The following is a 16,556-nucleotide window of genomic DNA, read 5'->3' on the forward strand; positions in this document are numbered from 1 at the left end:
ACACGTCCTAGACTCTTCTCTAAAACACCCTGGACAACGCTCCACACGTCCTAGACTCTTCTCTCTTCTCTAAAACACCCTGGACAACGCTCCACACGTCCTAGACTCTTCTCTCTTCTCTAAAACACCCTGGACAACGCTCCACACGTCCTAGACTCTTCTCTCTTCTCTAAAACACCCTGGACAACGCTCCACACGTCCTAGACTCTTCTCTCTTCTCTAAAACACCCTGGACAACGCTCCACACGTCCTAGACTCTTCTCTCTTCTCTAAAACACCCTGGACAACGCTCCACACGTCCTAGACTCTTCTCTCTTCTCTAAAACACTCTGGACAACGCTCCACACGTCCTAGACTCTTCTCTCTTCTCTAAAACACTCTGGACAACGCTCCACACGTCCTAGACTCTTCTCTCTTCTCTAAAACACCCTGGACAACGCTCCACAAGTCCTAGACTCTTCTCCCTTCTCTAAAACACCCTGGATAACGCTCCACACGTCCTAGACTCTTCTCCCTCCTGGCTCCCAAGCGGTGGTATATAACCCCCCCCCCCTTACAGTCAGAACTGCAGACTCACTCCTCATTTTCCAACCACAGTCTGAAAACTCTCCTCTTCAGACTCCACCTCACGCCCTAGCACTTCTTGTTGCCTATAGTTTGATGGTTACTTGTTCATATATTTAGACATACTGTTTGCTTGTCCACAACTGCTAAGAATGTTATTTAGATGCATTAGATTTAGACAGATGCTAGACTGGTATCCTATCCTTTGCACACACACACACACACACACACACACACACACACACACACACACACACACACACACACACACACACACACACAGGTCTATAGGTCGACAGATCTACAGGTGTAGATGTTCTACAGATCAGATTAAAAAGCAGCAGAATACTTACAGCTGGTGTTTGTCCATCATCACTGTGAATCCCCATCTGCAATGAAACAATACCTTCATTCATACTTTACACTGACATTACTATATTATAATATATTCATTCATACTATACACTGACATTACTATATTATAATATATTCATTCATACTTTACACTGACATTACTATATTATAATATATTCATTCATACTATACACTGAGTGAACATGCTATATTATAATATAATTATTCATACTTTACACTGACATTACTATATTATAATATATTCATTCATACTATACACTGAGTGAACATGCTATATTATAATATAATTATTCATACTTTACACTGACATTACTATATTATAATATATTCATTCATACTATACACTGAGTGAACATGCTATATTATAATATAATTATTCATACACTGACATTACTATATTACAGTGTGAAAATACCATATTATATTAAACTCATATGTATACAATTACAGTATATGACAGTAAAAACACAGACGTTTCGATTGTACTGTACACTACCTAGTTGGAATGAATTAGAAGTTTAAACCACGTAGTTGGTCTGGTTTAGATGTTTAATAGACTATAGATTATAGATTATGGATTAGAGGGTTAATGAGAGGGACAGACTATAGTACCTAGTTGTAATGGATCATGGTTTTAAACACTGCCGTACCTAGTTGGTATGGATTAGAGGGTTAATAGATTATGGATTATAGGTTTAAACAGAAGGACAGGTTGAACACTACAGTACCTAATTGGTGTAGATTAGGGTATTAGATTATTGACTATAGGTTTAAACAGAAGGACAGGTTGTACTACAGTACCTAGTTGGTGCTTTGAGCTTCCTGCGGATGCCGATGTAAACCTTCATTGTTTTCAGAGGCCACTCCTTCTCTGGCTTGATGCTCTGTTCAGGAACACGCAGTAAACAACTGTTACATCATCACAATGATCTGAGATCAACAATTAAAACAATTATTATGCACAATCATCATACATAAATTACATATACAATGTAAAATAGTGGAAATAGTAGATGTGCAAGCTCACAATGTGTCATAAACTTGTAGATTATTGTAGATTATTTGCACTGTTTTTTAACACTTATTTTGAGTATGAAATGATTAAATATGGCCTATTTTGGCCTACTGCACCTTCTTGTCTTTGAGCAGAACCAGCTTCTGGTCTCGGATCTGGAAGGTTCTGTCCTGGAACCTGTTCCCCTGGAGCAGCTTAGGAGGTTCCTCACGACACCGCAGCAAGCCCACCTTCATCACCTCACTCCTGTAGGCTGAAAACAACATTATCTTTATTCCTGTAGGCTGTGTGTGTGTGTGTGTGTGTGTGTGTGTGTGTGTGTGTGTGTGTGTGTGTGTGTGTGTGTGTGTATACCTGTCAGAAGGTTGGTGCATTCTCCTTTAGGCACTTTCTTCACCACCAGGTAGGCGGAGCTTGGGTCGGCCATCTTGCACCACTGCAGGGCCTGTTCCAGAACCTTCTCTTTAGGGTGTAACGGTCTCTCTGCACGCACGCACACACACAAGCTCATAACTAGAGGGTAGCGCAGGTCTGCCTTCAATTGGCACTCGGTCAGGGCATCATAATCGATGTACCTGTATGTACCCGTATGTACCCGACAACCAGCTTTTTATTTTCTTTTTATCTTTAACCTTTAGTTTTAAAATGAGACATATACAGAATGTGTTGTAATTATGTTACTAAAGTCCATATCGTTTGTTCTCACACATTGAATGAGCCACGCTTAAAGTTAAGTTTAGGTCTCAGTCATAGAGTTAAGTTGAGAGAGGAGTGTTTGCGTTTCACTATGCTGTTCAGCAGTGCACTGCGCTTCATATTGACTGTCTGTGACTGAGACCTTCACTCCTGATGCACCGCTGGGGGCGGGGGAGGTGACACTCACAGCTAGTCTCAAAGCCACAATGGAATGAGCTTGTAGATCTGCTATTTTGGCTGAAAGTTCACCTATTTTTGCAGAATGCTAGCCCTATGTCACCAAATACTGAACTATTATGAGTATTACAGTAGTTGTGTATTATATTGTGTCTACAGTGTGTAGTTATAGTAGTGTGTCCTCACCCAGCTGGCCGTCCTCGATGGCCTCAAAGCTCATCCACATGTCCTTGTCTCCTGCAGGAACGTTCCTCAGATACAACACCTGATTGGTCAGCTCCTCTGCACCCATGGTGGGAGACACCTGCACAGGAGAGACAGACAGACAGACAGACAGACAGACAGACAGACAGACAGACAGACAGACAGACAGGTTAGTACAGCAGCACAGGAGAGACAGACAGACAGACAGACAGACAGAGAGACAGACAGACAGACAGACAGACAGACAGACAGACAGACAGACAGACAGACAGACAGGTTAGTACAGCAGCACAGGAGAGACAGACAGACAGACAGACAGACAGGTTAGTACAGCAGCATAGGAGAGACAGACAGACAGACAGACAGACAGACAGACAGACAGACAGACAGACAGACAGACAGGTTAGTACAGCAGCACAGGAGAGACACAATATTTTGATGACCGGCAGCGGTCATCAAAATATTGTCTTAGGAATGCGACAAAAACTAAAACATATCCATGAATTCATGTTTCCATGGGGTGACTGATTCATAGAAAAGAAGACATTTTGAGGGTGAACTATCCCTTTAAGCCCAGTCCACACCAATGATTCACAATGCACCTCGGTTGCAACTTGCAACCAGTGTCAGAGGTCAGGTCAGGTCAGAGGTCAGGTGACTCTGAATTGACCTGTCTGTGCAGATTGGGGATTCTGCTGCAAGAGGTTACAGTGTGAACCATCGGTGTGGACTGGTCTTTACAGACCCATAAGGGTCCATTTGGTTCCCATTCATTATCAATCATTTATCTGGGGACCCCCTGGAACCTACTCAAGGACCCCTGTTAGAACAACCTGGACAGATTACTACTAGTAGAATGATCATAAACAGAAACATTAAAGTACTAATAGTAGTAACATATGCTAGTAGTGTAATAACTTACTTTTAGAGTAATACAGCAGTCTGGTATTTTCATTTCTAAATAAACTTCAATGATGAGGTCACCTGCCTGAGACAACTGGACAGAAAACATAGAAAACGTGAATATATACAGTACATACAGTAGAACATGGAATATCTATTAATTAACATAACATAATCAATCAATTACTGAGTACAATTATAGTACAGATTGTATGAATACTTCATTAAAATGAAATAAAAGTCTAAACTGTGATGATTCCCTATATAGTACTGTAGTCCATAGTAACTGAAGACAATGTTAAAATGTACAATGTATTCATTTATTAGAAGCTCTTTATCCAGAGTGACTTATAGTAAACAAGTGTGTGTGTGTGTGTGTGTGCGTGCGTGCGTGCGTGAGTGCGTGCGTGCGTGCGTGCGTGCGTGCGTGCGTGCGTGCGTGCGTGCGTGCGTGCGTGTTTTAACCCATTAAAACCGGGGAAAGTATCTGTGTCGGTTTGGATTTTTAAGTTGGCTGTTAAAAAATAGCAGATATACAAGCTGGAGCTTGCTTGTACATCTGCTATTTTTGAAAAATCTTCAAAGTGTGAGAACTACTGATTTAGAAGGGATGTGTGTGTGTGTGCGTGCGCGTAGTTCAGTGTGTATTGTGACCTGTGTGTCCTTCCAGGTGGTGATGAGGCTGACCTCCAGCTCCATCTGAGTCTGATGCTCCTCATCAATCTACACACACACACACGCACACACACACACACACACACACACACACACACACACACACACACACACACATGAAGATATACAGCACAAATAATGACGTGACTTCATTACATTTCCATCGGCTCACTTGTTCTCATGATAACAAATGGATTCGCTGAATGTGGGAGGTTCCACCAAACACACATCATTCATGTATGTATCAGGTGTCACATGGACGGAGCACATCAGAAACGTGGACCTTTACACCATCCATACAGGATGATCGCACTCTGGCATCGCATCACATCAGCTCAGTGTGGAGAGGTGAAGGATATTGAGTGGAGGGTAGAGCAGGGACGTGCAGAAGGATTTGGAGAGGCAGGGGCTGGAATTTCAAAAGGGCACTTTTTGGATTTTGTTTCACTGACAATTATCATACTTTTAGGCCCAAAAACCCGAAAATGTGTGCTTCACTGTGTGCTTAATGTGTGTGCTTAATGGCCTCAAAGTCACGCACCCAACAAGCTTTGAACTGAGCAGATTGGACATTCCGTTCCAGAGATAATAAACATCTTGAAAACGGCCACTTTCGCCGATTTTCGATCGCCGATTTTTGGCCATTGTCGCCAGTTTTTCTTTAATAACACGGGCTAGGAAGGTCGTACGGCGACAAAATAGATACCTGAAAAAAGTTCACTTTGAGCTGCACCCAACACATCCACTGGCATTCCCGTCAGCCTTACCGTTAGGCCGCTAGGGGCAGTTGAATTTGTCTTCCCTTTTTCTTCTTTTTTGTCTGGAGAGGGCACTTTTTTTAGCGACGGGTAAAAGGGCAGGGGCTCAAGCCCCCTTTCATGTCTATGTGTGCACGTGCATGGGGTAGAGAGTATTTATACTCACATCAAACACAACCAGGTAGTTGTCTACGAGTATTTATACTCACATCAAACACATCCAGGTAGTTGTCTACGAGTATTTATACTCACATCAAACACAACCAGGTAGTTGTCTATCAGGTCTTCCACTATCTTGACCTCATGCTCTCCCTTCCCGTCAGTCTGGAACAGACTGGGAGCGAACAGCAGAGACAGGTTCTTGGTGCACATCTGGTTCAGGTCTGCACACTTCTGCACCCTGCACACACACACACACACACACACACACACACACACACACACACACACACACACACACACACACACACACACACACACACACACACACACACACACACACACACACACACACACACAATGTTATTAACACACACACACAACCGTACTATTGATTTGTCTCTCACGTTTTGCGTGAATGTCTGCATGCACACCCTCGCCTGTGTGTGAATGGCTGTTTCTTTGTGTGTGTGTGTGTGTGTGGGGGTGTGTGTGTGTGTGTGTGTGTGTGTGTGTGTGTGTGTGTAACTAAGATCATGTGATTCCCCCCTTCGTGCCCCTGTAGACTTGGGGAGAAAACCCCCTTCCTTCTTCACAGTCTACTGTTGAAAACCCACATGGTAGGTTGAGAATTTGAAGCACCTGTTAATGTGCATTATTTAGCGTGACACAAAGGTTATATTCAATGTGTATTAAATGTCATGCCTTGTAACGTCACTCGAACGGTGATGTGAATGAATATCACTGTACTCACGCTAATGACTGTTTCCTTTATGGTGTTTAGTTGTGCTTCTGACGAGTGTGAAGCTGTGCTGGTCCTAACTGTGTCCTAACTGTGTCCTAACTGTGTCCTAGCTGTGTCCTAACTGTGTCCTAACTGTGTCCTAACTGTGTCCTGTGTCCTAACTGTGTCCTGTGTCCTAACTGTGTCCTAACTGTGTCCTGTGTCCTAACTGTGTCCTGTGTCCTAACTGTGTCCTAACTGTGTCCTGTGTCCTAACTGTGTCCTGTGTCCTAACTGTGTCCTAACTGTGTCCTAACTGTGTCATAACTGTGTCCTAACTGTGTCCTAACTGTGTCCTAACTGTGTCATAACTGTGTCATAACTGTGTCCTAACTGTGTCCTGTGTCATAACTGTGTCCTAACTGTGTCCTAACTGTGTCCTGTGTCCTAACTGTGTCCTAACTGTGTCCTGTGTCCTAACTGTGTCATAACTGTGTCCTAACTGTGTCCTAACTGTGTCATAACTGTGTCCTAACTGTGTCCTGTGTCATAACTGTGTCCTAACTGTGTCCTAACTGTGTCCTGTGTCCTAACTGTGTCCTAACTGTGTCCTAACTGTGTCCTGTGTCCTAACTGTGTCATAACTGTGTCCTAACTGTGTCCTAACTGTGTCCTAACTGTGTCATAACTGTGTCATAACTGTGTCCTAACTGTGTCCTGTGTCATAACTGTGTCCTAACTGTGTCCTAACTGTGTCCTGTGTCCTAACTGTGTCATAACTGTGTCCTAACTGTGTCCTAACTGTGTCCTGTGTCATAACTGTGTCCTAACTGTGTCCTAACTGTGTCCTGTGTCCTAACTGTGTCCTAACTGTGTCCTAACTGTGTCCTAACTGTGTCATAACTGTGTCCTAACTGTGTCATAACTGTGTCCTAACTGTGTCCTAATTAACTGTGTCCTAACTGTGTCCTAACTGTGTCCTAACTGTGTCCTAACTGTGTCCTAATTAACTGTGTCCTAACTGTGTCATAACTGTGTCATAACTGTGTCATAACTGTGTCCTAATTAACTGTGTCCTAACTGTGTCCTAACTGTGTCCTAACTGTGTCCTAATTAACTGTGTCCTAACTGTGTCCTAACTGTGTCATAACTGTGTCCTAACTGTGTCCTAACTGTGTCCTAATTAACTGTGTCCTAATTAACTGTGTCCTAACTGTGTCCTAACTGTGTCCTAACTGTGTCCTAACTGTGTCCTAACTGTGTCCTAATTAACTGTGTCCTAACTGTGTCCTAACTGTGTCCTAATTAACTGTGTCCTAACTGTGTCCTAACTGTGTCCTAACTGTGTCATAACTGTGTCCTAACTGTGTCCTAATTAACTGTGTCCTAACTGTGTCCTAATTAACTGTGTCCTAACTGTGTCCTAATTAACTGTGTCCTAACTGTGTCCTAACTGTGTCCTAACTGTGTCATAACTGTGTCCTAATTAACTGTGTCCTAACTGTGTCCTAACTGTGTCCTAACTGTGTCCTAACTGTGTCCTAACTGTGTCCTAACTGTGTCCTAATTAACTGTGTCCTAACTGTGTCCTAACTGTGTCCTAACTGTGTCCTAACTGTGTCCTACTAACTGTGTCATAACTGTGTTCCTTTCCTATTGTCACCAGGTACATATTCACTGTGTTATATATGTTACCGTGTATAAGTAATTGTTGTTCCCATTCTACTTTTGAAAACACACATGTGTCCTAGCTGTCCCAGCTGTGTGTCTTTCCTGTGTCTCACCAGTGAATAAACGGCTGCTGACAATCGTGTCAAAGACTTGGGCAAATTATGTCATACATCACACAAGGCAGACATGATTCACACCGCTGCGTGTGTGTGTGTGTGTGTGTGTGTGTGTGTGTGTGTGTGTGACCTCTGACCTGTACAGATGGCTGATCAGAGCAGACAGGGTGGTTCTATGGACTCTGGGCAGACTGCGGATGATGTCCTTGTACCGATCTAACCTCTGACGCCTCTGAGAGAACTCTACACACACACACACACACACACACACACACACACACACACACACACACACACACACACACACACACACACACACACACACACACACACACACACACACACACACACACACACACACACACACACACACACACACACACACACACACACACACACACACGGAATTGACGTCATTTAAAAAAATGAAAGCTCATTTACTTCCTGTTTATTTCCTGTGGTGAGATGGCTATATCTCCGTTCCTCTTGCTTTACTGCATTCGAACGGCCACAGCTGTGCAATGGAGTACCCTGTGTGGAATCTTTTCCCCCCCCTCTACTACGACAGCCCTGTGCGTGTAATGAGGCGCTCTCCGTGAGGACGGGGGTCACGGAGAATAGTCCATGATGTCTCAAAGGTCAGTAAAATCGCTCTTTTTTTGGCTGGCAGCAGTGGCAAACTATTACACCAGTGGTTTTCAACCCTTTTCATGCCAAGGACCCCTAAATTGATATACATTTGGCCGCGGACCCCCCATCAGATTTTTTTTTTGTGCAAGAAGCAAAGATTTGAGTTTAAAAAAACATTCTTAAAAAATATATTTATTCAAAGATTTGCACACTTTTTAAAGATTTTTCAAAAATAGCAGATCTACAAGCTCATAGCGCGGCACTCGGTGCCGCGCTATGAGCTTGTATATCTGCTATTTTTGAATAGCCAAAGCTAAGTGGTTACCCCCCCCCAAGGACCACTGGTGGTCCCCGGACCACTGGTTGAAAACCACAGTATTACACTATTACTCCGGCAGTCAAAGAGTTAAAGACATCATGTGACTCACTAGCGGCCTCACACCACAGCGGGTGCAGGTCCATCATGAAGACGGGGTCGTCTATCTCTCTGAAGAACCTCTTGAGGCAGTCCGTCACGTCCTCCAGGAAGTTGTCTCCGATGCGTAGCTTGACGTTGCGGGCGTCCTTACGGAACTCGTCCATCAGCAGCTTGATGCGAGACGTGGCTCCGTTCTTCCTGTAGATCCCCTCATGAGTCAGACCTGCAGATCAACCACAGTACAACCTGTGTCCGGGGCATAACTCATAACTACTCATAATGACTCATAACTCATAATAACTCATAACTCAGGGAGCGATAGACCTATTGGTCCCAGATTTGGGGTGTGAGCTTCAGATGACCCCACACATTCCCTGCCATTGACGGAGATCTCCGTCAATTCAAACATTTTCTTTTAGAAAATTCCACAAGAGGGCGCTCTCGTGGAAACACAACTTAGGAATGATCCCTTGACTCTGAGAGAAGGAACGGACAGCTGTTTATTAGCGTTTTTATGTAAAAGAATGTCGCCATGGTTACGGCTCCCCAGCTGTGGGATGGCCTTCCGACCTATGGGATGTATATAAAACTGCGCATGCGTCGAATCCATAGATCCACTGTGTTACACTGTTGAATCCATAGATCCACTGTGTTACACTGTTGAATCCATAGATCCACTATGTTACACTGTTGAATCCATAGATCCACTGTGTTACACTGTTGAATCCATAGATCCACTGTGTTACACTGTTGAATCCATAGATCCACTGTGTTACACTGTTGAATCTATAGATCCACTGTGTCACACTGTTGAATCTATAGATCCACTGTGTTACACTGTTGAATCCATAGATCCACTGTGTCACACTGTTGAATCTATAGATCCACTGTGTTACACTGTTGAATCCATAGATCCACTGTGTTACACTGTTGAATCTATAGATCCACTGTGTTACACTGTTGAATCCATAGATCCACTGTGTTACACTGTTGAATCCATAGATCCACTGTGTTACACTGTTGAATCTATAGATCCACTGTGTCACACTGTTGAATCTATAGATCCACTGTGTTACACTGTTGAATCCATAGATCCACTGTGTCACACTGTTGAATCTATAGATCCACTGTGTTACACTGTTGAATCCATAGATCCACTGTGTTACACTGTTGAATCTATAGATCCACTGTGTCACACTGTTGAATCCATAGATCCACTGTGTTACACTGTTGAATCCATAGATCCACTGTGTTACACTGTTGAATCCATAGATCCACTGTGTTACACTGTTGAATCCATAGATCCACTGTGTTACACTGTTGAATCCATAGATCCACTGTGTTACACTGTTGAATCCATAGATCCACTGTGTTACACTGTTGAATCCATAGATCCACTGTGTTACACTGTTGAATCCATAGATCCACTGTGTTACACTGTTGAATCCATAGATCCACTGTGTTACACTGTTGAATCCATAGATCCACTGTGTTACACTGTTGAATCCATAGATCCACTGTCACTGTTGAATCTATAGATCCACTGTGTTACACTGTTGAATCTATAGATCCACTGTGTTACACTGTTGAATCTATAGATCCACTGTGTTACACTGTTGAATCTATAGATCCACTGTGTTACACTGTTGAATCCATAGATCCACTGTGTTACACTGTTGAATCTATAGATCCACTGTGTTACACTGTTGAATCTATAGATCCACTGTGTTACACTGTTGAATCCATAGATCCACTGTGTTACACTGTTGAATCTATAGATCCACTGTGTTACACTGTTGAATCTATAGATCCACTGTGTTACACTGTTGAATCCATAGATCCACTGTGTTACACTGTTGCCGTCTGCCACAAGCACACACAGAGGACGTGCTTAAGCGGTGACGGGATGCGCAAGCGTGCGCGTCCGTCCGGCTGTGTGTGTGTGTGTGTGTGTGTGTGTGTGTGTGTGTGTGTGTGTGTGTGTGTGTGTGGGGGGGGGGGGGGGTGTTAGGTTTATCGATCGATAATCATAAACCTCAATGCTGTGATCAGACACCAATGAAACCACACGGACACAGAGATCTCAATTTACTTGCAAGGAGTGCAACGAGCAATGCTTCACGTGGATCGCTCCAAGATTACACTGTCGAAACTCTGTCTTACAGATTCTTTTATTGATCTTACCAAAAGCAGGGCGTACACAAAGTGTAGGCGTGTCGTGGAAAGCTACTGAGACGTAGCTTTCTTGCAATCAGTATCAGTCTGAGGTTTGTACCTCTGAAAACTATGTGTGGGTGTATCTATGTGTGTGTGTGTGTGTGAGTTTACTGATAAGCAAGGAATGTCCTCTGAACCCAGGGGCCCAAAGGAGGTACATCAACAAGACAATTAAATGAAAACATTCAAAGAGAACTTAAAACACACTAATCCCACTTAATACATGTCTGCACACTATGCTGTGTTACACTGTTGCCGTCTGCCACAAGCACACACAGAGAACGTGCTTAAGCGGTGACGGGATGCGCAAGCGTGCGCGTCCGTCCGGCTGTGTGTGTGTGTGTGTGTGTGTGTGGGGGGGGGGGGGGGGTGTGTTCACTGTGGGTCCAGGACGCGGCGACGGGACGAGCGAATGTCTGTTGGAACTGTTGCAGGTACCAACAGTCACTATCCATCCCTGATATACTGTCTGTGCACAGTGCACAACCCAAACTGCATATACTTTGGCTGCTCATATCCCCCGACGGGTATGGACTAGAAATATAATCATTATAATAATAATTATAATACAATAATAATCTTACCATACTGTGTAATGAAGGCGATACAGCTGTCTACTATGATAGGAATATCATTCCTGCTGAGCTGTTGTTCTCTCAGGCTGTTGCCCTTCCCTCCCGCAGCTCTGTGGATGTCACCGCTCCACAGAGAGAAGTCCCCACGGCCTACCCCCTGGAGGTGGAGGGTCCTACACACACACACACACACACACACACACACACACACACACACACACACACACACACACACACACGCACAGTGTAAGTAACAGTCTAATATCAGCTCAGTAACAGTCTAATATCAGCTCAGTAACAGTCTGATATCAGCTCAGTAACAGTCTAATATCAGCTCAGTAACAGTCTGATATCAGCTCAGTAACAGTCTAATATCAGCTCAGTAACAGTCTGATATCAGCTCAGTAACAGTATGACAAAGTGACAAAGTATATACAGTAGCTCATAAGTGGTTAAAGTGTGTAAATCAACTCAAGATGTTTTCAACAAACCTCTAAAACTAAAACACTCACCTCCCCTTCTCCACCAACACCAAGGTGTCCTTCTTGTCCTGGCCATCACTCTCTGATGTGATACCTGACAGACAGACAGACAGACAGACAGACAGACAGACAGACAGACAGAGTTTAAATGTAGGTGTGATCAACCTATGAACATGTGTAACAGCAGTGCAGAGAGGTTCATTTGACCTGTATAACTTCAGGCAGCATCTGTGCCATTTTTAGATGGCTATTTTTTTTTTTTATCATGAAAATGTGCACAAACTTTTTAATATATATATATGTTTTAAAGCGAACATTTTTAACTCCGACCTGTGCTTCTGGGGGTCATTGGAACAACATATTTTGAGATGGGGGTCCGTGGCCAAACACATAATACATAATTTTGGGGGTCCTTGACATGGAAAAGTTGGAGCAACACTGATATAGCAACACACTGTTAGGATTTAGAAAACATTTGTAGATATGTATTTGGCCCGCGGACCCCCCTCTCAGAAATATATATATTCAAAGATTTGCACAAACTTTCACGATTAAAAAAAAATCACACCCAGTGTGAAGTGGGCGGTGTGGTCACAGTGGTCATCACAGTGATGGAAGTTCACTTAAAGAAAAGTAATATTGTGGACCACCCCTAACTTAAAAAAATCACACCCTGTGTGAAGTGGGCGGTGTCTTGCTAGCTAATCACAATACTGAATGGAGTCAACCAATCATGTACAAAAAATAAATACATTTATTGAAACACTCTTTATGATGGAAGAAACCATAACTTAAAAAAAACAAATTTATGGTTTCTTATATAGGGCTATGCACATGTGTCATGTGACACTGGCCAATCACAGTCCTGAATAGACTGTGATTGGCCAATCACGGTGCAGGGTTAGGCAGGGTACATTTTTGGCCAATCACAGTGCAGGATTTGTTGTACAAATATCCAAACCTCACTTATAACATAACATAAATGTGTTTTTTTTAAGTGCATAGTCCTATTTATAGGGCTATGCACATGTGTCATGTTTCACTAGCCAATCACAGTCCTGAATAGACTGTGATTGGCCAATCACGGTGCAGGGTTAGGGGGGTACACTGGTGGCCAATCACAGCGCAGGGTTGGGGGGGTGCAATCGATGTCGATGTCCAAACCTCACATATAGGGGCGGTTCCACCACCCAAAAAAATAGCCCAAAGAAATCTTTAAAATGACACAGATGATGCGTTCCCTGGTCTAAATGGATGAATCAATCAACCAATGGGAGAGCAGGGACACTGACTGAGCTCCTGCAGTCTGTTGAGGTTGATGATGTCCTCCGCCGCGCCGTCGTTGGTGGGACAGACGAACAGGTTGGACTTCTGGAGGACGAAGTGGGCGTGCCTCCACTGCTGGGGGTCCCGCATGGCCCGGTAGCGCAGCGTCCCCACGCGCTCAAACTCGCGGGTCAGGAGACAGTGGCAGCTCAGCGGGGTGGCGGCCTGGCAGGACGGGTACAGGAACACACAGGAAAGAATTAGAGAAGACAAGTTTGGCAGGCCTGGGCCGTAGCGTGGCGGTCCAGGCATCCTAGGCTACATACAGTACAATGCCAGCCTGACAGCGTGTTGCGGGTTCGACTCCCGATCCCGACGACCTTTGCTGCGTGTCACACACCCCCCCCCCCCATCTCTCTCCCCATTTCCTGTCAGTCTACTGTAATCTGTCAATAAAGGCAAAAAGACCCAAAAAAATATAATAAAAAAAAAAGTCTGCCAAAGATATTAGCAATATTAGCCTGACACTCAGCCTGAATGTTCATTTTGTTTCTCTCCATTATTCAATCTGAAAGCATTACATTACATTACATTACATTACATTACATTACATTACATTACATTACATTACATTAGATTACAGTCATTTAGCAGATGCTTTTATCCAAAGCGACTTACAATAAGTGTATTCAACATAGGTAGGGAACGAAACTACTAATCACCAGAAGTCTGAAGTGCATTCTCTTCTAAAACAAGCAACTAAGAGTATACCTAGCGCTAAGGTAAAACGTGCAATATATCAGCTACATACTTTCATAAACAAGTGGTTAAAGGGACTCACGTTAAACACTTCCTACCTTTCCTATAGCCTTGGTCCAGCTGTGTTCTTACCTTTCCTATAGCCTTGGTCCAGCTGTGTTCTTACCTTTCCTATAGCCTTGGTCCAGCTGTGTTCTTACCTTTCCTATAGCCTTGGTCCAGCTGTGTTCTTACCTTTCCTATAGCCTTGGTCCAGCTGTGTTCTTACCTTTCCTATAGCCTTGGTCCAGCTGTGCAGAGCATCTGCAGTCTCCAGTCCAAACTGGTAGAGTTTCTCTGACCTCAGGTACAGCTCAAAGGTGTAACGAAACCTGAAGGAAAAAATATGTCATGAAGACCGTTACATTGTCATTGTCAACTGGAATATATACTGGACATTGTTATGTTGTCAATATGAAGTGGAATATGTCATGAATAGGGACGTCATATATGGACACATATATGTCCTGATGAAGGCCTGAACAGGCCGAAACGTTGACGAGCAATAACATTCTGGAGCTTTTTGCAACTACCAGTGTGCAGACTTTATTCTTTTTCATGAATAGGGACGTCCCCAGCAATTAATTTCACTAACCTTTAACCAACGTTTTTGAAAATGTTTATTCGGTTCATCAAAATGTATTAATTAACATTAACACTCAGAAAATAGCCAAAACTGAGCACAGTTTGGTCTATAAGGCCTCATCTCATTTGAAAAAATATTAAGAGTATATTAAAGCCATTTAAAATGCTTATAATATTCAAATAAGTTGCAGAATCTTGTTTTAAATGCAGTCTGGGAATGTAGGTCAAATAAATTATGCGTGGCAAGCTGTGCATAGGACTAGCCTACAGCATTTCTTATATCCTACTCTCAATGTTCATCATCTATCCTATAAATGCATTCATTTCAGACAACATCACGTTAAACAATGTTTATGTTACGATTTTTTACAGGTTTTTGACACCACGTTTAATTTCATAACGTTTTTCAACATTTTTCTTTTCTTTAATTTGTTGAATGCTTATGCACTGCACACAGCAACTCTGTAATACAGATTGCTATGTTGTCAATATGAAGTAGAATATGTACTGGACTTTGTTATGTTGTCAATATGAAGTAGAATATGTACTGGACTTTGTTATGTTGTCAATATGAAGTAGAATATGTACTGGACTTTGTTATGTTGTCAATATGAAGTAGAATATGTACTGGACTTTGTTATGTTGTCAATATGAAGTAGTAGAATATGTACTGGACTTTGTTATGTTGTCAATATGAAGTAGAATATGTACTGGACTTTGTTATGTTGTCAATATGAAGTGGAATATGTACTGGACTTTGTTATGTTGTCAATATGAAGTAGAATATGTACTGGACTTTGTTATGTTGTCAATATGAAGTAGAATATGTACTGGACTTTGTTATGTTGTCAATATGAAGTAGAATATGTACTGGACTTTGTTATGTTGTCAATATGAAGTGGAATAGGTACTGGACTTTGTTATGTTGTCAATATGTACTGGACTTTGTTATGTTGTCAATATGAAGTGGAATATATACTGGACTTTGTTATGATGTCAATATTTACTGGAAGTAAATGGAGTACTAGAGACTGCAGTGAAATATGTGTTGTGTTTGAGTGCATGTATTGAATAGTTTCTATATGTTTCCATAAAGCCACATGGAGCATAATGTTGTAAAGTGAGTCTTATATAAGCACAGGGAGTGGTCATGGCATGAAGTTCAGAACTCCAGTGATTCAGGTTGTTGCCGAAACAATCCTGACAATGGCAGGAAACAGGAAGTTTAGATTTATGACAGACAGCACATGTCACATCCTTCAAGCTCTGGCCAATCATTTTACACCTGGGATCTCCAGAGAAAGGAAATGTGAGCATGAAGAATCTTTGTTGATGTGTTTGTGACTCAAAGTTTAAAAAAATAATTAGACCTGTCTCAGATCAGATGACATTATAAAAAAGACTGTTGTGTGGGTTTGTCTCTGGTGATACTGGAGCTGTTGATAATGTGTGTATTATGTCTGTGTTGGCATTGATAAACAGTGTGATGTCTGTCCAGTGATCTCAAGATGACTCCTGTTTGCTTAAGATTCTACTAAGCAGCAAGTG

The 16,556-nt window shown here is 42.7% G+C and overlaps 1 protein-coding gene across 1 annotated transcript in view; it reads right to left on the bottom strand.

Moving 5' to 3' along the window:
- Nucleotides 1-16,556, bottom strand: part of arap3 (ArfGAP with RhoGAP domain, ankyrin repeat and PH domain 3) — a 64,978-nt gene that overhangs the window by 6,555 nt on the left and 41,867 nt on the right. The window contains 14 exon segments of the mRNA XM_080415687.1: nucleotides 918-953; nucleotides 1,741-1,823; nucleotides 2,071-2,207; nucleotides 2,309-2,437; nucleotides 3,014-3,131; nucleotides 3,954-4,028; nucleotides 4,589-4,657; nucleotides 5,620-5,767; nucleotides 8,175-8,280; nucleotides 9,096-9,308; nucleotides 11,887-12,050; nucleotides 12,390-12,453; nucleotides 13,652-13,850; nucleotides 14,653-14,755. Coding sequence (XP_080271813.1) covers nucleotides 918-953; nucleotides 1,741-1,823; nucleotides 2,071-2,207; nucleotides 2,309-2,437; nucleotides 3,014-3,131; nucleotides 3,954-4,028; nucleotides 4,589-4,657; nucleotides 5,620-5,767; nucleotides 8,175-8,280; nucleotides 9,096-9,308; nucleotides 11,887-12,050; nucleotides 12,390-12,453; nucleotides 13,652-13,850; nucleotides 14,653-14,755 — 1,644 coding nt within the window.

The sequence above is a fragment of the Gymnoscopelus braueri genome (assembly GCF_963280865.1).
Source record: "Gymnoscopelus braueri genome assembly, chromosome: 20".
Taxonomy (NCBI): Eukaryota; Metazoa; Chordata; class Actinopteri; order Myctophiformes; family Myctophidae; genus Gymnoscopelus; species Gymnoscopelus braueri.